At 38.6% G+C, this 20110-nt stretch overlaps 1 protein-coding gene across 4 annotated transcripts in view; it reads left to right on the forward strand.

The window, feature by feature from the left end:
* ROR1 (ROR family WNT receptor 1) overlaps nucleotides 1–20110 on the forward strand; it is a 262338-nt gene that overhangs the window by 176186 nt on the left and 66042 nt on the right. For all 4 annotated transcript variants that reach the window (XM_089515338.1, XM_089515339.1, XM_089515340.1 and 1 more), the window contains exon 2: nucleotides 6816–6896. In XM_089515338.1, coding sequence (XP_089371464.1) covers nucleotides 6816–6896 — 81 coding nt within the window. The remainder of the gene's footprint in view (nucleotides 1–6815; nucleotides 6897–20110) is intronic.

Genomic DNA, 20110 nt, shown 5'->3' on the forward strand with positions numbered 1-20110 from the left:
GTCAAAATGGCAGCGCCCTATACACATGGGTACCACCATTTTGACACAACAGACGCTTAGCATCCACACATCACGCCCCATAAGGATGTCACAAGTGCGCCATTGGCGCACTGCGACGTCCTTATGGCGCCATAAGAAGAACCCGCTTTTTAAGAGTTCTTTTTGCTGCGCGACGGAGCCGCGTAGTTTGTCCACTGTGGCTCCTCACGCAGTAAAACAAGGCACGGGCAGATCGCCCTTTTTGGGTGGTTTGTATCACGCCTAGGACTCCTAGAATGTAGATCCTGAAGGGAAGAGAAATAAGGACTGGAAAATAGGGGGGGACTAGGTCATGTAGGTCTTTGAAAGTTAAAACAAGAAGCTTGTTAATTTTTAATTAATTTTAATACATAATATACATACTCAATATATATACATACATAAAATACATTACAATTGTTTGTTTATGTAGATAGTGTGAACTTATCTTATATCATGAACGGATAAATAACATTGTTTCTCTGTTATCCTCCGTGATTTGGCCTTGCTTATATTCTAGCATACCAGTTATATCTTGGATCTGTTGTTTCCCCTCCTCCCAACAAAAAGAGAGAGAGAGAGAGAGAAGTATTGCATATATTAACAGTATCTTATAATTGTATGGGTGGTTTTAACTCCCTTAATTATTAGTAGCTATCTTTAGTCCCATAGTTTGTTCACTTTTTCCCATTTACTTTGAAATTTTTGCTCTGTTTTCCCATTAATCTTCATAGTTATTTTGTCCATCACCATTCCTGTAAATTATTTCTTCCCCCTTTCCAGTGTTTTGCAAAAACTAAACGAGCTGCTGTTATTAAGTATAATAAAACATCTTCACGACATAATTTCCCTCTAAGATCCTCTGTAATGGTTAATAAATAAAGTTGGGGTTTCATTTCTATATTATATTGAAAAATATTCTGGATTTTCCTATGTATCTCCTCCCAAAAACCTTTTGCCTCTTTACAAACCCACCACATGTGGTAAAGGGAGTCATTATTTTCTTTGCATTTCTAGCAGTTACTGTTGTTTGTGTTTTTTATTTTGGCCAGTTTTAACGGAGACATGTGCCATCTATATAGCAGTTTGTAATAGTTTTCAATTAACTTTGCACTTTTAGTAAATTTTAATTTTTTTTCCCATACTTTCTCCCAACTGTTCAGTAATATTGGCTCCTTAATATCCTGCATCCATTTAATCATACTCTCTTTTACAGTTTCCTCTTTCAGTTCGATAGCCAACAGTATTTTATATACCTTTGTTATCATATGTTTTCCCCCATAGATATTGTTTTATTTAAAATGTTTAATTCTGATTCAATTCCGATATCACTCTTGTCTTTTTTGTATCTTCCTTTTAACTTATAGTAGGAAAGCCACTGAATTACTATTCTTTGGCCTGTTACAGACAGCCAAAATAAAGCTGCTTCGAGTCACAGTGGAGGTATGGTGTTTCAATGATGCATACGTCCTAAGAGTCCAGAAGTTGCACCAAAGCCATGCTCCAGCCCTAAGGACTGGAGTGTGGCTTTGGTGTGGTTTCTGGACTCTTAGGACACATGCATCATTGAAACACCATACCTCCACTGTGACTCGAAGCAGCTTTATTTTGGCTGTCTGTAACAGGCCTTTCTTTTTTAAGATGTTCTACAGTTTTAATCTCCTGTCCACTTTCTGCTTTTATTAGTATATCTTTATAGGTAATCCACTTCTTTTGGGGGGGGTTCCGATTTGTAAAAAGCTTCCTGAACCGAAGTCCATCTTGGTAATTTAGTATTAAAATGTTTTTTTAATACTTTTCCCAGACTTTAATCAAAACTCTCCTTATCATGTGTTTATTCCATTCTTTACATTTTTTTGCTCATAACAGAGGTAAGCATGCCAACCTTTTTCTAGGTTGACGCCTTCTAATGCCAATAATTCTTCATTGTTTAGGTTTATCCAATCTTTTAGCCAGGTATATGCACATGCATTATAATAAATTTGTAAATTGGGGAGACCTAGCCCTCCTTTCTCTTTACAGTCCTGTAAATTGGCTAGTTTAATCCTGGATTTTTTCCCCTGCCAAATAAAATCTCGAATCTCTTTATTCCATGTTTTAAATATATTGCTTGATGTTATAATAGGAATTGTCTGAAAGAAAAAAATCATTTTGGGGAGTACATACATTTGTATTAAAGCTATTCTCCTGAGCAGTGACAGTTGTAAATTCCCCCATTTTTTTCAAATTGTTTCTCACCTTTCCCCAAGTTGTAATATAATTATTTTCTAAAAGTTCAGTGTTTTTATTTGTAATTGTAATTCCCAAATATTTTGCGTTTTGCACTACTTTCAAATCTGTTCTCTTCTCTAATTCTTTTTCTTCTATTTTGGAGAGATTTTTCATCAAAATGCCACTTTTTTGTTTGTTTATTTTAAATCCTGCCATATCAGAGGCCTTTTCCAAAGTTTCCTCCAATCTAAAAATACTATTGATCGGATTGTCCCCAAATAAATTACTATGTTGTCTATGAAAGCTCTTAACTTAAAATGATGGTTCCTGATTTGTACTCCTTTAATTTGGTCATTTTTTCTTATTTTCCTTAATACAACTTCCATCATCATTATGAACAAAAGTGGGGACAGCGGGCAACCTTGCCGTGTTCCTTTATTAATTCTACATCTTTCTGATCTTTCACCATTAATTATTATGTGTGCATATTGATTAGTATATATTGTGTTTATCCATTTTAAGAACGTCACCGATTTTAATTTGTTTTAACACCTCCTTAAAAAAAACCAACTTGCATTATCAAACGTTTTCTCTAAGTCGAGCAACATCACACCTAATTTTTTTTCTTTGTATATTTCATAATATTCTATTATATTCATTAATATCCTTGTATTATTTTTGAACTATCGTTCTGGGAGAAATCCAGCTTGGTCTTTGTGTATCCATTGTGTCAATGTTTGTTTAAGTCTATCAGCCAGTATTGAAACAAAAATCTTATAATCCAGGTTCAACAATGATATTGGTCTATAATTTTTAATTAATTCACCATCTCTATTTTCTTTTAGTATTAAGGCAATCATCGTGTTACATCATGTTTGTGGATACCTTCCAGTTTCTATTTCTTTTATGGTGTTATATATGGGTGTTAACAGGTCTTCAGCAAAGGTCTTATGGTGTTTTGCTGTTAGGTCATCTGGCCCCGGAGCCTTATTATCCTTTAATTTTTTTTTAATTGCTGTATGTATTTCTTCCTTTGTTATTGGTGCGTTTATTTTCTCTCTCTGCTCTTCCATAAATTTTGGGACTTTTTTGTTTCTAATAAATTCTCGAATCTTTTCTTTCCTAGTTTCAGGTAGACTCTCTGCTAGAAATAGATTTTTGAAATATTCTGTGGCTATTTTCTTAATTTGTTCTGGGTGTATATATTCTTTGCCTTTCTCTTTTAATTTAATTATAATTTTATTTTCTCTTTGCTTCTTAATTTTATATGCCAACCATTTCCCTGATTTATTGGCATGTTCAAAACAGTATGCTTGTTCTGAATCCTTAAGGGAATAGGTAACTAATGAAGATAGTTTAAAAGTGGGCTAGATGATAGGCTGGAAAAAAATCTTAACAGCAGAATGTTGAATGGAAACCATAGGTCTAAGGTGAAATCAGTGGCATCCTCACCCAGGGTGTCACCTGGGGGGGTGGGGCTTCCAGGGGTGGAGCTTCTGAGGGGCAATTGCGCCCTCTGGAATGGATGTGGGATGCAATTGGAACGCCCGGCGGCAGTGGCGGTGTTCCTTTGTGCAGTAAGATGCATCCCTAACCCCATCTCGTTCCATTCACGCCTCCCATTTTGGAATGCAACGAGCCCGTTTCAGGGCCCATGCGATAGACTTCAAGGTCTGCTTTCTCAGCCTAAGATTTTCACTGCCCCGTCTCAGCTTCGTTCCTTTTCACTTGCTGCCCCTCACTCCTGGAACCTCCTTCCCTCCACGAGCACGGGTCATCACTCTTTTAACCAGTATCAAAACTGAGTTGAAGACCATCCTGTTCAGGGAAGCATTCCCAGGCATTGTGTGACTATTTGTTATTTGATGCTTTTAATTTGTTGCCTGCCTTATTTTATTGAACCCCTTCCTGTATTGTGATGTATTATTTATATGTATTATGCTATTATTTCTTAGGATGTAGTGGAATATATTTTAATTAATGTGAATAAGAATGTATTGTACTTTCTTTTCTTTTAAAATGTTTAATAAAATTTAATTTAAAAAAAAGAATGTATGCCATGGGCAGGTTTACTTTTATGTATTTTATTGTTTGTATGTACAGTGCTGTGCAAATCTACAGCGCTATGTAAATAAAGCATAATAATAATAATAGTGCCACTGTATTCTGCTTTGGTCAGGCCCCACCTGGAATACTGTGTCCAGTTCTGGGCACCATAATTCAAAAAGGACATTGAAAAACTGGAGTGTATCCAAAGGTAAAATGGTGAAGGGTCTTGAAACCATGCCCTATGAGGAACGATTTAGGGAGCTGGGATTGTTTAGTCTGGAGAAGAGAATGAGTGGTCCTGCAGATGTGGTCTGCTGCAGCTCCAATCATCTTTAACTATTGTCTTAACTATTTAACTGTTGGCTATGTTGACTGTGGCTAATGGGAATTAACATTCCAACTAAACTAGCTGAAAACTGAAGCAGAATTCTGTTTCAATCCCATTTCATTTTCTAATACTGATGTACTAATCCAGTGCATTTATGACACAGTTCAGCAGCTGAACCATACATAGGAGCTTGTTGCATTTGCTTCACTGCTACAAAAAGATGTTAACTTATCAATGCATCATTTACAGGAGGAAATCCACATGCATAGAAGCAAACCATCATTAAGCCTCTTGATCTCAAATAATCCCACTATCCCTCATTGAACTACGGTGAATACACTGATCTTTACTTGGGGTCATCTGAATTTTTTTAAATTCCATTTTATTACATATCCTAATGAAACTTTCTGGGCACTTTACAAAACAGAAGTCAGAATTATAAAAATATAATTTTGCATCATAATCCTACAGGATCAAACAAACAACAGAGGATAACAGTGGTGCAAATTATTTAAACAATACAGTGAAGACAATCCTGCTATACCACCCATTTCAAATCAACTGGCTTGTAGAGATTTCAGTAGAGCAGATGTGTCTCTCTGCCACTGTTGTGCAGAGGAACGTATCCACCCTGTAGAGCCCACTGATGCTGGCAAACATCCCCATAGATCTAAACTACCACCAGCAGAAGACCTTGAAACAGAGCACTGCTAGTTGGAGCAGAGACTGTACTAGTGATATACAAACATTTTCCCAGGTTCATCTGGTGAGGACACAAGACAGCACCTTCTCTTAGGCTGAGGAACTCCCTCTCACAGGAGTCCTGATTAGCTTCCTCTCTGCTGTTTTTTGCTGCAAGTATAGATTGCCCTATTTAAACAGGGTATCAACCTTTTAAATAGTTGGGGTAGAAGGATGTGCAATGAGTTCACTTGTGATATGTGTTTTATGTGGTTTTTTAAAATTATTTAATGTTTTAAAAGTATGTAATGATGTTACTGGACTGCTTGGTTATTGCTTTTTAAACTTTTGTGCTGCATAGTGGTGTAGCTGTTTGTTTAACTTATACAGTTGTTGTTGTTGTTGTTGTTGTTGTTGTTGTTGTTAGCTGCCCTTGAGTCAACCATGACTCATGGCAACCCTGTGGATGAGACATTTTTAGGACCCCCTTCCCCAATCCTCCACTGCTCATCTTTGTTCCTGCAAATCCAGGCCCACGACCTCTCAGATTGAATCTATCCATCTGGCCTGTGGTCTTCCTTTCTTTCTCCTTCTGTCTATCTTTCCTTGCATAATTATTTTTTTAATTAGTTGTGTCTTGTTATGATTTGGCCAAGGTACACTATTTCAGATCCCTTTTTGGGAGAAAGATAGAATATAAATAAAACAAATAAATTTTCCACCTCACACCCTAAAATCACCAAATCAGACTCCCTAACTATATATACACAAAAACATGTATGTACATTTATTTCTACAATGTAGGCCCTGTCTTTCTGATGTAGTTCTAATCTGCTGAATAAGATTGTGACATCTTTTCTTGTCCTCAAGAAACTATTAAATGACCTGATTAGTCACCTGAAATATTATAGTGTTGGTATTCTTTTAGTTTTAGCTAGTATATAATCTTATAATCATTATGATTCACTCCTTTTCAACAGAACACAAACTTATACTTCAGAACATTCCTGGCTTTTGCCTTCAGAACACTCTGATGGTTACAGAATGGGGATGGGGGCAGTCCTGTTGACCAATACTTTTATTATTCTACCGTGGAAAAGTCAGCAAAAGAGCATACCAGCTTTTGGGGTTGCCACCAGGCAAGGCACTACAAAAGGCAGAAATGGAAGAGAAGGAAGAGATACCAAAAAAGACATTTGCCTTTAATCACTCCTCTTTCCCCCAGCCTTTTGCAAACTGTGCCTGATAGATAGTTTTCATACACACACACACACACACCCCACACACCCATTGCATGCTGTTTGTATACTTCTTTGTTAGTTGTTCGAATAAAGGTATTCTTCTTATACAGCTTTTAGCTTTTGATGATACAGAGTGCTCAAAAGATCTTAATAACCAGCTTTTCCAAAACATCAGCACTCATTCACATCTTGTCAGAAATAACATTGTACTCTCATATTACCTAATCAATAGGCTACATGTATATTAACTATTTCTCTCCCCCCCTTCTCTTCTCTTCTCTATTTAGGAACAAACATGTCTGTTGTGGCTGCTGCTGCTAATTTAACACCTACGCCTTCATGGAACATGTCAAGTGAACTAGACAAAGGTAAATGAAGAAATGTACCATTCTAGACTTTTAAAACCACAATTAGGACTTTTTTTTTTCTTTTGTAATTGGTCATCTTTTAGATGTGATGTAAAGGTTGAGGAGAGAGAAATTAAGGCGAGTTTTCCTTCCAGAGGCAACCATTTGATATTTGGACTGTGATTTCTGAAGAATGTGGGGACTCCCCTTTTTATTTCAGGTAACACGTTCCACATGGGTTTTTTTAAATGTCAAGATGTGAATTATAGCAGTTTATGACCTACTTGACATTTCATCTTGTGGCTCTTGGAATCTGGATTCAATATTCACACACTTTAGTCTGAGTTGGTTTGCCTGAATATTTTGCTATGAAATTTGAAGGCAAGCAGTTTTTGTTTGGGAGGAGGAATGAAAAATGCTTTAACATCTGTGACAGCAATCATATAGGACATTAAATATTCTTGCTCACTCTCTTTCATGCATACACACACATACACAAGTGTGGTCATGTTTCTCTGAAATCTCACATGCATCCTGGACATGCAATCTTAGCTGTTGTAGTCCTGGCTACCCAGATCTCTCTGTGCTCAGACTGGGAATTTTAGTTTTTTTAGGTGGCTTAATGTTTTAGGTGGCTTAATGTTCCTCAAATTCACTGATTGTATTTCACTTATCATAATGGCTGAATTAGACTATAAATCCTCTTCACCTAGATTTTCCTTATTGTGGTTTCATTTTTTGCCCATCAAAATCTTGCTGTAATTGTAAAACTTCACAATTTCCAGCCATCAGCACTAGTACAAAAAGAAGGGAGAAATGGTTTGGAAAAAAGACATTTTCTCATATCAGAATGTGTTAGAAGCATCCTCTCATTGGTGAACGTTGTGTTCTCTCTCTCTATCTCTCGGGTCCAATCAGCACTGCAGAAATAATGTAGTTTGACATCACTTTAATTTCCATGGCTCCATCCTATGCCATACTGCGATTTGTAGTTTGCTGTAGCACCAGAGCTCTCTGACAGAGAAGGCTAAATATTTCACAAAACTACAAATCCCAGAATTCCATAGCATAGATACATGGCAGTTAAAGCGTTGTCAAACTGCATTAATTCTGCAGTGTAAACACAGCCTCTCTCTTACTCCCCCCTCCCCAGATGCAACATATTCCATCAAGCCAAAAGCAGCCCATTGGGTATAAGTGACACTCCACAGATGCTTTAACACACCACCTTTTTGTGGCTTTTTAGGAATGTAAAATCAGAGAGATTGAAAAATCCCTAATAAAGAACAGTAAATAAATAGTGGATTATAATCACTCCGTTGGTATGCTTGTCGTTCATAAAGTGCTTGAATGCTATCACTGAAAACATGCAGGGGTAGCTGTGTTGGCCGTTTAACAAATCCAAAAAAGAATCCATCAATGATACCCTTATTGGCCAACCAAAGTGCACAATATACTTGTTGCAAGCTTTTGAAGCTCCCCTAGGAAGCTCCATGGGCTTCTTCATCAGGCAAGATGTCACAAAGCAAACAGCAGGAAAAAAAACAATTGGAGATTTTTTGCAGATGCCTGCATGTTGTTTCAGTCCTTAGTATTGATGGAATGCTGGGAAAGATATCTTTTGCAGGCAGGCTCCTCCTCCTTCTGGCCATGTCGCAACAGGGAGACTTTTAAAGTCCAGGAAATTAATGCATGACTTTAACTTTCTGCTCAGGGAAAAGATTTATCTGATGGGATAGGAAAACATGAATCTGGAAAGATGGAATGGTTGTCAAGCCCAGAAATGTCTCTGTTTTGGACCAAAGATGATGTTGTTGCGGGTCTTCAAATTGACTCTGACTTGTTGTTGTTGTGTACCTTCAAGCCATTTCTGACTTATGGTGACCACAAGGGAAACCTATCATGGTGTTTTCTTGGCAAAATTGGTTCAGAGAAGGTTGTCATTGCCTTCCCCTGAGGCTGAGCTCATGTGACTTGCCCAAGGACAGCCAGTGAGTTTCATGGCCAAGCTTGGAATTCAACCCTGGTCTCCAGAGTCATAGTCCTTAACTACTACACCATTCTGGCTCTGACTTATACTGACCCTATCATAGGGTTTTCTTGGCAAAATTTATTTATGGGAGGTTTGTCATTGCCTTCCTCTTGGGCTAAAAGAGTATGATTTCCCTAAAGTCAGCCAGTGGGCTTCCATGGCTCAGTGAGGATTTGAACCCTGGTGTCCCAGAGTTCTAGTCCAACATTCAAATCACTACACCACCCTGGTTCTCACCAAATTCTTTTTGGCAGATTGGGTGACTTTGGACCTAAAATCTTGTGCATGAATATCATGTACTTCTAGCACACAACCACAGTGCTTCCTTTTATAGACTTTATCAGCCTTTGATTCTAGGGCTTCAAATACTTCCCTGCTCATCTATGGAAACCCACTGGGTGACCTTAAGCAAGTCGCATTCTCTCAACCTCAGAGCAAACGTCTTGCAAATAAATTTTGCCAAGAATACCCCATGATAGGTTCAGTTTGCCTTAGAGTTACTATAAGTGGGAAATAACTTGCAGAATCTTGAATTTAATGTGTAATGTCCAGGTCATCAGGTGTAGCCACATAAAGTGTTTGTAAACATGCTTTGCAAAATGTGCAGGTAACAGAAACATACAGCTTAACGAAATCAACTTTCACCTGTTTTCCCCAAGAGCTGGCATGTGGTCTCAGAAGCATCCATATAAACAGGATTTTAAAGCTTGTTAAACGCCTCATGTGAAGTTGGTTTCCGGCCAACTCTCCCAATTAAGCCGATGTCCCTATTCAATGGCTTCACAGTTCCTGCCATTCTTCAGAAATTATCCCTCCCCCATGCACATTCTTCAGTATTTCATTAGATATATATTTCATGTTCTTATTAAAATATCATAAAACTGAATGGATTTGGTTTTTTTACTGTTTATCTATGCCCTCACTTCTGAGTACTTCTCCAGTGACTGTCTACCAACCGAGACTCATTTAACTTTCAGTTTTTATTAAATAAATTAAATTGGCAGCATTAAACAGTTGCCTGTTTATCCTTTCTAACAGGAAATGAAATTTAAAAGAAATGCAACCACCCGTGAAGACCTGTTGAAAGCAGCAATTGATGAGGCAGGGAGGTGGCAGTTTCTCACCAAAACTTGAAAAAGAAACAAACACGGCATTAAAAAACTTAAAGATCACTTTTTAAATGCTTCTCTGCATTGTTCCATACCACTATATTACCATTTTCTTTCTTTCTTTGCTTTTTAGCAGAAGTTTGTTTTTACAGAGAAAGAAGGGGATTGATTATTTATTTATTTATTTATTTATTTATTTGCTATTGGAAGTCTTCCATGATATTTTAAGTTAATTGAGAGAGAAGCCCAATTGCACAATTTTTTCAGTAAAAAAGAGTCATGAAAAAGCTGTACAATTCTGGAGATTGGTAAGTGAACATAAGAAGGATTGACTGTAGAACAATGGCTCATATTTATTGTGGGGTGAGGCGGGCAGCCTATGAACCTCCAAGTGTTCTTGGACTTCAGCTTGCATGGGCCTTTCACTATTCACTGGCCAGGTTGGCTAGAGCTGATGGGAGTTAAAATCCAACAACATCTGGAGGGTCACAAATTGAAAGGCCACCTTTGCTGTAGTCCTTCTCCAAACTGGCAGCCTTCAAATCCCATGTTCTTCAGCAAGGAGCAATGTTGTCTGAGTGTGAAAGCTGCCACACAACACACCTGGAACTTGGCAGGTGAGTGTGATTCACATAGGTCAGTAATGGCTAGCAGTTACATCAGGGAAGCCTGCAGCTCAGTGTGATGAATAGCTGGGCAGTCTCCTCAATATTTTTATTTATAGTATAATATTTTTGTTATTATTTAGATGCTACAAAACATCAGCACACAAGCAAGATTTTCAGAGTGAAAACTCATAAAAAAAAGATGACTATGCCAATGACAGTGCATATAAAAATGGTATAGAAATCACAGCACCATGCTTCACTCCAGTTTGACACCACTTTAACTGCCATGGCTCCATGCTAGGGAATTCTGGGGTTTGTGAGATATTTAACCTTCACTGTCAGAGGGCTCTGGTGCCACAACAAACTACAAATCCCAAAATTCATCTACCTTTCAGCGATGGCAGATAAAGTGGTCTCAAACTGGCTTATTTCTGCAGTAAAAATGCAGCCTAGGAAAGTGAGCCACAAAAGTTCTCAGCTTTAAAGACACTTCATGGTTTTTTTGGTAATAGCACTACTGATCAGTAGTCCTGTGCAAATAACTCTCACCTCAAAAACCATATGGGTTTTGTAAGCATTCTTGGCAACTACTAAAAAAAACACTGGAGACCTTTTTTCTTTTTTCTTCCTTTTTTTTTCTTTTTGAGTAATATTCACATGGAATTCTTGCAAAGCCTCAAATGGTTTTCATAAGCTTGTTCCCCTCCCTTGCACAGGTTTTTTATTTGTTTTGTTTTTTGTAAAACCCAAACCTTCTCATCTTGGAAGCCAACGTGTAACTTCTGCAAGAAGATCTTCCTTACTCACCTATAGGGCGAACAACTCCACCCCTGTTGGGGTCCTGCAGTTTCTAGTTCAAGCTTAACAGGAAAAAACTGTACAGCAAGCAGATGCTGTGAAGTTTATTGTTTCTCTTGCAGTTGGTTTCTCTTCCTTTTACACAGATAAGGTGTTGTTTTTCAGTAAGAAGGGGGGGAATAAGTGACATTTTCAGAGCCTTGGACCATAAACCTCTGCTCCCTTTACCTAAAAAACTGAAATTCTGTACACTTACCTGAGAATAATCCTCATTAATTGATAATCATTATTAATTAGTTGTGCATAGGATCATACCCTAACTGTTTTAACTGGAGTAAGACTCTAATTTTGTGCATATTAATTAGGAAGGCCCTCCAATGTACACAGTGGAGATAATTCTGCATAAAAATGCATAGGATTGCTCTCTCAGGGCTTGTCTACATTTTTCAGAATACTGTGGGCTGCTCCCGGAGTATCCTGGCCCCTATAACTGCTGCATCAAAACACAGTAACAACAGATGAGTGCCTTTACACATAGTTCTTGCAAGACAGTCAGAAGCACAAGTCGCTCTGAAGTCAGAATGAGACATCCAGCCTCATTCTGACCTCAGAGCAACTCATGCTTGCAGAGAGATTCACAGGGACCACTTGGGAAGGCAGCTGACCACCGTCACCACATTTTGCTCTGTCTTTTTTGGAAAACTCAGAGCAAAAACGGTTTCTTTTTAATGTAGGACAAGAGGTGGAAATTCCAAATTAGGTCTGGGCATTGTGTAAACAGCCTGGACCTGATTTGAGGTTTTCCACCTTCATAATGTTAACAGCATGCACCCAGACCAGGGGAAATGCAGAGAATATATGTAATATAGAATCAAGATGAAACATTAAGGGAATACATATTCTCTGTGATGAACCCATTTTTCTTCACATAATGGAATTTCTTCACATACATATTTCTCAGCAGTTAGACTTTTAATTCAAGTCCCTGTTTACCATCACAGTGTAAAATGCAAGATATGTAGATAAGGAGAATCGTGTGCTGTGACAAACAGATGTCTTTTGCTGCTTGGGGGGAGCACCTAAATAAGTATTAAGCATATTGTTTAATTTGACCATCGGTATTTGACTGTATAAATGAATCTCAGTATTCGGGTTCTGTAAAATTCTTCTTGAATAAGAATCTAGTGCCTTTAACCTCCTAGTCAGTGGTGGCTTCTAGATTTTCCAAGATTCTCTTCATAAAATCTTTTAATGTGAAATTGATTCATGTGGTGAAAGGAGGTAGAATTACGGTGTTCATATTCATGCACAATTTACCTTTTCATTTTCTCTTGCTATCCAGGGATATTCAGTAAATCAAATGTCTCTAATGGGACTAGGATTTTTAAAAAATTCTATTTGTGGGGTCCCATGAGTAGCTGAGGCAGTAAATTTCTCTGACTTTGTTTGAACATTTTTTTAGTTACAGCACATTAGCTCTTTTGTTTGCTTTTCCACTGATGGAGTGTGTGTTTTTGTTTGAGAATTTGTGTTTCTTGAATGTCTCATTTATTAGTAATATAGGGTGTTAAATGGGAAGGTCATACAACAAAACCTATCAAAAAATAGACAGTTCATGACTATGCTAAACTGTTTCAAAAATGTGTAATTTATTTTGGACTTTGGTTAGGATCCCCCCCCCCCACCTTTAAACTCCAGTGAGGATAATGAACGTTTGACAGTAACACACAAGGTAACTATATATAATAACCTTTTCCTGGCTCATCCAGCTATCTTACTTTATTTGAAAGATTAATAGATCAGTAGGCCAAGGGACGTGTTTTATTGTACATTTCTGTTCCCGATTTCCTGACATTTTTGTTTGAAAAATAGACCTTTAAAAAGCAAAGGAAGGGATAATAAGAAGCAGATCCTAAAGTGACTATGTGTCAAAATGTCAAAAATAACTGCAGATCTTTGACTTCACAGCATTAATCTTCAGCCATTATTTTCTGCACACACATACACTTCCGTTTACATATATTCGTATACAAAAAAATGGGAGTTTGTGTATTTCTGTTTAACATAATATGTGTATGCATGTGCCTTCAAGTTGTCTGTTGACTTATGGTGACCCCATGAATTTCATAGCATTTTCTTAGGCAAAGAATACCTAGAGGTGGTTTTACCAGCTGCCGTCAATCTCGTTTTGGGAGAAAGGTGGGATATAAATCCATTAAATAAATAAAAAGAAATAAATAAAGCCAATAGCACATGGCATTCATTGTCAGTTTTCTGTCCAAGTACTAACCAGAGTACTAACCTTGCTTAGGCTCCAAGAGCAGAGAGAATTTGGTGCCCTTGGGATATTTAGGGCTACTGCTTTCTAAAATGTTAAAAAAATTCCTTCTTGTTGAGAAACACCATTCATAATTTCAGATACAGCACTTTGTATACTAATACCCACTTCTGTATATAGAGACTTCATTTTCATTTTTATTATTTCATGCAAGAATTTAAAAACTATATGTCTGCTGTTTATCATTCAGAGACATAGCCATGTTAATCTGGAATATCAGTATGCAAAGGCATGTTGTAGCACCTTTGGGACTAACTATGCAAAAGAAGTTATAGCATAAGCTTTTGTAGACTTGGTCTAGATTTGGTTGCATCTGAGGAAATAGACCAAGTCTACAAAAGCTTATGTTACAACTTCTTTCACATAGGTGCGTTACAGACCGCCCCTTTGGGGCGGCCTGTAGGCGCTCCTTTCCCCGCCGGATCGGGGCCTCAGCTGCCAGAGTAGCAGCCTCCAAGGCCCCAATCCGCCGCTTTCCAGGCCGCAAGGAAGTGGCAAAAGGCCGCTTCCCCGCGGCCTGGAAAGAGGTGCCCTTAGGGCTTCATGCCCCAAGGACACCCGACAGCGGTGGGGAGGAGGAGAAAGGGGCCTCTTGGCCCCTTTCTCCCTTGCGTCACTGGCACAGCCATCTAAAGGCTGCGCCAGTGACGCAAATCGCAGAAGGAGCTTCGTTTCGGAGCGCCTTCTAGCACCGCGGAAAGGGCACTCTATGCGCCCTCGCACGGCGCAAAGATGTCACATCTGCTCCGCCCCGTTTGGAGGCGGTGCGTTTGTGACGTTGTAATGGCGGCCCCTATGTGTATTTGGTGCCGCCATTTTGTACATCCTGGGGACGTACTAGGGTTAGGTGTGTGTATTTTACACTTGTCTGTAACGGGCCATAGTTAATCTCAAAGGTGCTACAAGATCCCTTTGCATGCTATTTATCATGAATTTACCATTGCTGTATAAATTTGACTCTAAGTTGACCAAATTTATAAGTTTGGAAGCTAGAATTATGGATTTTGATATGACCTGTGGATAAGTCAAGGGTAAAACTTAGGCACATGTAACCAAGGATGTAAAGGGAAACAATCCCAAATAACTTAGCAAATTCCAGCAGGCATCACTCTTTGTGTTCAAACTAAAAGGCTGGGTAGATGAGACAGTGGGAGGGGGGCGGGGTCAGTGCTTCCAGAACAGATTACACTCTTGCCACTCACCACAGGATGGTTAATTTTAAATAAGAATTAAAGTACAGAACTTATATTGCCCCGTGGATAAGTTGACTCAGTTTTTTGGGATAAGTCGCGCATGTAGTCCTCCATTTTCTCTGTAAAGTAAATAAGAAAAACTCCTTTTATATTAACTATTTTCAGTTTCAACGGTATCACCTGAGTTCTTTGTAATTTTTTGAATGAATTTAGAAAACAAAATAGTTTAAAAAAAATAATATTCATAATCAGGTAGAGTAATGTACAGAAAGCTCTGAATAATATTCTTTCACACAGACAACCCTGAAGAGGGCAAGAGGAACATGGTTTCTTATTTCCAGTTGTTATGGGTCCAGTTGTTAGGGGTCCATCCTGAATGAAAAGTAGTCATTTGGTCTGCAAGGTAAAGGTTTGACTATGCAGAACTATCTTGTAAAATTAATAAACATAATCACTTGTTTGAACCCCAGCTATTGATTCTTAATGTTCTGTTGCGGACTCTTGTTACAATGCTTTGTTGCGGACTCTTGTTACAGGACATTCAGGTTGGCCCTAGCCGATGTAGCTTGTGGTTTCCACATCAGTGGAGTGTTGAATCCACTACACAGTCTATGCTGAAACAAGGTGCTGAACTTTATCCTCCAAATATCATTTTATAGTTCACAATTAATCATGAAGTGGATTTCACCCCTATTGAGATGTAGGCTGCCAACTATCATGGTACCCCAAGGATGCACCATTCCATTTCACATATATTGAAGCTGTGTTCAGTTACTATGCCAGATTTGTGGCATCTACCTATTCTTGGTGAGAGAGTTTGCCAAAAGTTAGCAAAAGAAGCTCAGATGCAGACAAGAATTACCATTCGGATAGCAGGCACATTAAGACTTAATATTAAGTTGGCTGTCTGGAAGCTCTTAGACAAGTTCTGCACCTACAATTAAATACAATTAAACATTGAAGGGTGTGGGTTTGGGTTTTTTTTTGATGCCTTGAAACTTTTTCTTTAATCCACTGTAGCATTTAGGCTGAATGATGTAGTCTGCTTTGTTCAAATGTTATATAATTATACTGCTTGCAAAATCTAATTCACTTGTCAAAGCAGTGAAAGTATGTGTCTGTTTGTTGTTGTTTTTTAAATTAATACTTTTAGTGTTCTCTTCCTGCCACAATTTTTGAATATTAAATATATGGATAGTTCGAGTGAACAGTTTTCTCACCATAAATATTTTCTAGTTTCGGATGCACGCTTGTGCTTTTGTGTTGTAGAGTTTTGATACTTAATCTGCATCATGGCCTTGAGCTCTTAATAAAATGGAGTTATTCATGAATGAATACATTTAGGAATGCAGTCTGTATGGAATGAACTATTAAAATGCCTTTTGCTCTGGTTTTATTGCCTTTTGAATTCAGTGTTGTTAGGGCCTGGACTTCCTTGTAGTCAACCTCCTTTTTAATTTCAAATATTGTCATGTATTCATGTATTTAAAAAAAATAAACCCACCTTTCAGCATAAAGCATCCAATGCAGCTAATAGCAAAACTCAAAGCACTGTTAATATCCCAGTAAATCCTGAGGAAAAGAAGCTGGCTTCACCAGATGCTTAAAAGCTCATCAGTTTAGACACTAACCAAATTGCTAGGGAAAGCGTTCCACTACTGTGGTGCCACTACTGAGAAGTCTTGTCTTGGGATTCTACCTTCCTACTATTGTAATAAAGTGGTCGTGCAAATGACATTTTGAAAGTATAATCTGTTTGAACAGCTCTTCAGTTGAAATGTTTTCATAGAATTATAGAATAGAATTATAGAGTTGGAAGAGACCACAAGAACCATAAAGGCAGGTCTACACTGGCTAGAATACTCCAGGCTGGCCCCAAAGCTTGCCCAAATTCCCCTCATTCTGTAGGCACTCCAGAGTGATGCTGAGGTGCTATTCGGCTTTGGACAGGCCTAACCTGGAATACTGTGTCCAGTTCTGGGCACCAGACTTCAAAAAGGATGTTGACAAGCTGGAGCGTATCCAGAGGAGGGAAACCAAAATAGTGAAGGGTCTGGAAACCATGCCCTATAGAGGAGAGACTTGGGGAGCTGGGTATGTTACCCTGAGGAAGAGAAGGTTAAGAGGGGATATGATAGCCCTGTTTAAATATTTGAAGGGGTGCCATACTGAGGATTGAACAAGTTTGTTTTCTTCTACTCCAAAGTATAGGGCCCTGAGCAATGGATGCAAACTATAGGGAAAGAGATTCCACCTCAACATTAGGAAGAACTTCCTGGCAGTAATTACTGTTCAGCTGTGGAAAACACTTGGAGTGTGATGGAGTCTTCTTCTTTGAAGGTTTTAAATGGAGACTGGATAGCCATCTGTCAGGGGTACTTTGCTAGGGTTGGACCTGATGGTCCTTGAGGTCTCTTTCAGATCTATGATTCTATGGAGATCATCACATGGAGATAAGAAGCTGGAGAAAAATGCTATGCTGTCGTCATGTTTGCGCACAACGTCGTGCCCATACCGTACTTGTCCCGTCCTCATAGCATCATTCTAGTGCAACTTCTCATTAACAACAAAAAATGTTAATGGCTTGCCAATAGCGCTTCATTAGCACTATCGTGAACATGTGAAAGGCAATCATAGCCCGTTCCGCAAGGGCATAAAGTACATCCCCAGGACTTACTAGGGTTAGCAAAGGGCGTGCTTTACACATGCCCCTAACCCTAGTACATCCTGGGGATGTACAAAATGGCGGCGCCCATTCTACACAGGCGCCGCCATCTTGACATAGCGGATGCTTAGTGTCTGCACATCGCGCGGCGCTAATGACATCATGAGTGTACCATCGACGCCTTGCAGCGTCATTAGCGTGCCACAACAAGAAGCGCCATTTTGGCACTTTTTGCGGCACCGGGGAGTCTCGTGGTTTGGCCGCTGGGGCTCCTCGGCGCCGCTAATGGCGGCGGTGGCAGACCACCGCTTTCAGGCGGTCTGTAACATGCCCATTTTTCAATAGCGCCATTGAGAAGCCATCATTAAACCTTCCAGATAAAGAGTCCCCCAGTGTGTTGTTTCACAGAATCACTTCCTATGTCACAGTTGTGAGTCACAGGAGAGTTCCTTAACAGCGAGAGATTACCCGATTTTTTCCTCTCTGATCACAACCCCTTCTTTCAACATGCAGAACGTAATAGCTCTATTTTACCATTCATGAATGGTTAATGCCTTGTTATTGTGACACCGTGTGAATTTCACCATTGTATCATTCTTGCTAAATAATGTTAGTATAGCATTACAGTGGTCCCTTCTTTTACACAGGGGATCTGTTCCAGAACTCCCCCCCCCCCCGCATAGAAAAAATTCCATGTGTGCTTGAGCCCCATTAGAAGTAATGGGGCTCATGCTCACAGCGGCGCATATGCACCATTGCTTCATTTGGTATGCGGGGCCGCTTCTTCTGTCACTGCTTTCAGCATATGCTGAAAGCAGCATATAATGCGCCCGCATCATACGTGGGTGCACTGTATTCAAGTGTAAATAGCCCTCATGTGCAAATCTACAGCACCATATAAATAAATAAATAAATAAATAAATAAATAAATAAATAATGTGATAATTCCCTATGTCCCAGTATGCCACTCATTGCCAAATGATAAAGAAAGACACTTTTAATGCCAAAGTTTCTAGGTGAAAAGAAGGAATAAAAATAAATAAGCAAACATAGTAAACTGATCATCTACTCATTCATCATTTGAAAGCATGATGAATCAAGGGAGATGTGTGGCGTGCTAAAATAAACCAGACCGAAATGGGCTGCATCTGCACTGCAGAATTCATGAGGTTTGACACTGCTTTAACTGCCGTGGCTCAGTGTTCTGGGATTCTGGCCTTTGTAGTTTTGTGAGACATTTAGCCTTCTCTGTCAGAGATTTCTACTGCCACAACAAACCCCAGGATCCCATAAGATGGAGCCATGATAGTTGAAGTGCTGTCAAACTGCATTAATTCTGAGTGTGGCAGCAAACTTGGATACTATGTACCTTTCTTCGTGGGGAGGCGCCATTTACTCTTCTGCTTCAGACAGCAAAAATGTATTGATTCCATGGAGTTTCAGCTGTAAACTGTGACTATAGAAATTGTGGCTAGAGTAATCATACAAAGATTAAAATGCATTGGTCAGAATTTGATGGTTTTACTTTGAAACACACCTGGACGCCACTTAAAGTAGTAAATACTCTGAAAGTTTCCTGTTTAACAGTGTCAGGACACAACTGAAGAAATATGTGTATATTTCCCCTTACAAAAAAAAATTTGTGCCTGCAGAATGTAAACTTCTGTATGTATTAAAGCACAGCTGCAACTATTTCATGACACACAGAAAATCAGAAAAATGTTACAAAATAAAAGATGTCTAATATTTAGATTTTACATTCTGCGTCTCCAATTTATACTCTCAGGCTCATGAAGGTGACTTATGATGTGCAGTGTTTATGTTGGCAATGGGTCAAAACCAGAAAGGCCAAGTTTTCCAGATATTATCTCAAGCAATTTAAAAGTTCATTATAGAGCACCCACTAGGCTTGCTACAGTAAGGGTCTGTCAGCATTTTTTCAGTGGTTATAACTCAGGCATAAAGAAGAAGAACAATCTCTGTGGCTTAAAACCTGGTATTCAAAATTTAAAACTGGGAGCAAATTGTTTTAACAAATTAAAAAGTAAAATTGACTGTTATTATATTATGTATTATCTAAAAAAAATGCTGATTTCAATTCAGCATTTTTGAAGCTGCTTTTATTAAGTAGTATCTAGTTTGAGATGAAGGCTGGTAATGTATAAAAGCAAATAAAAGACTTAACTTGGATTTATTGTCCAGTCTCTAATTTTATCTTACTATCAAGGTTTCATTGACATAAATAGATATCTTCTGGTGTAAGTGGCCTGAGCATAAGAAACTGAATATAAAAAATGTTCAAGACATGATTTGAGCCAATACCAAAATCTGTGGATTCGCAAGTCCCATTAAATACAATGGCATGGTAAAATGGTGCTTGAATCTGTGGATTAAAAAATCTGTGGCTATGGAGAACTGACTGTATTTTCAAGCTGTGGATGGTTGAATCCATAGATGCAGAATCCATGGATACAGTGAGCCAACTGTACCTA

The sequence above is a fragment of the Sceloporus occidentalis genome, unplaced genomic scaffold (genome assembly GCF_023333645.1).
Source record: "Sceloporus occidentalis isolate IW3139 unplaced genomic scaffold, rSceOcc1.0.p SCAF_3, whole genome shotgun sequence".
In the NCBI taxonomy this organism is placed as follows: Eukaryota; Metazoa; Chordata; class Lepidosauria; order Squamata; family Phrynosomatidae; genus Sceloporus; species Sceloporus occidentalis.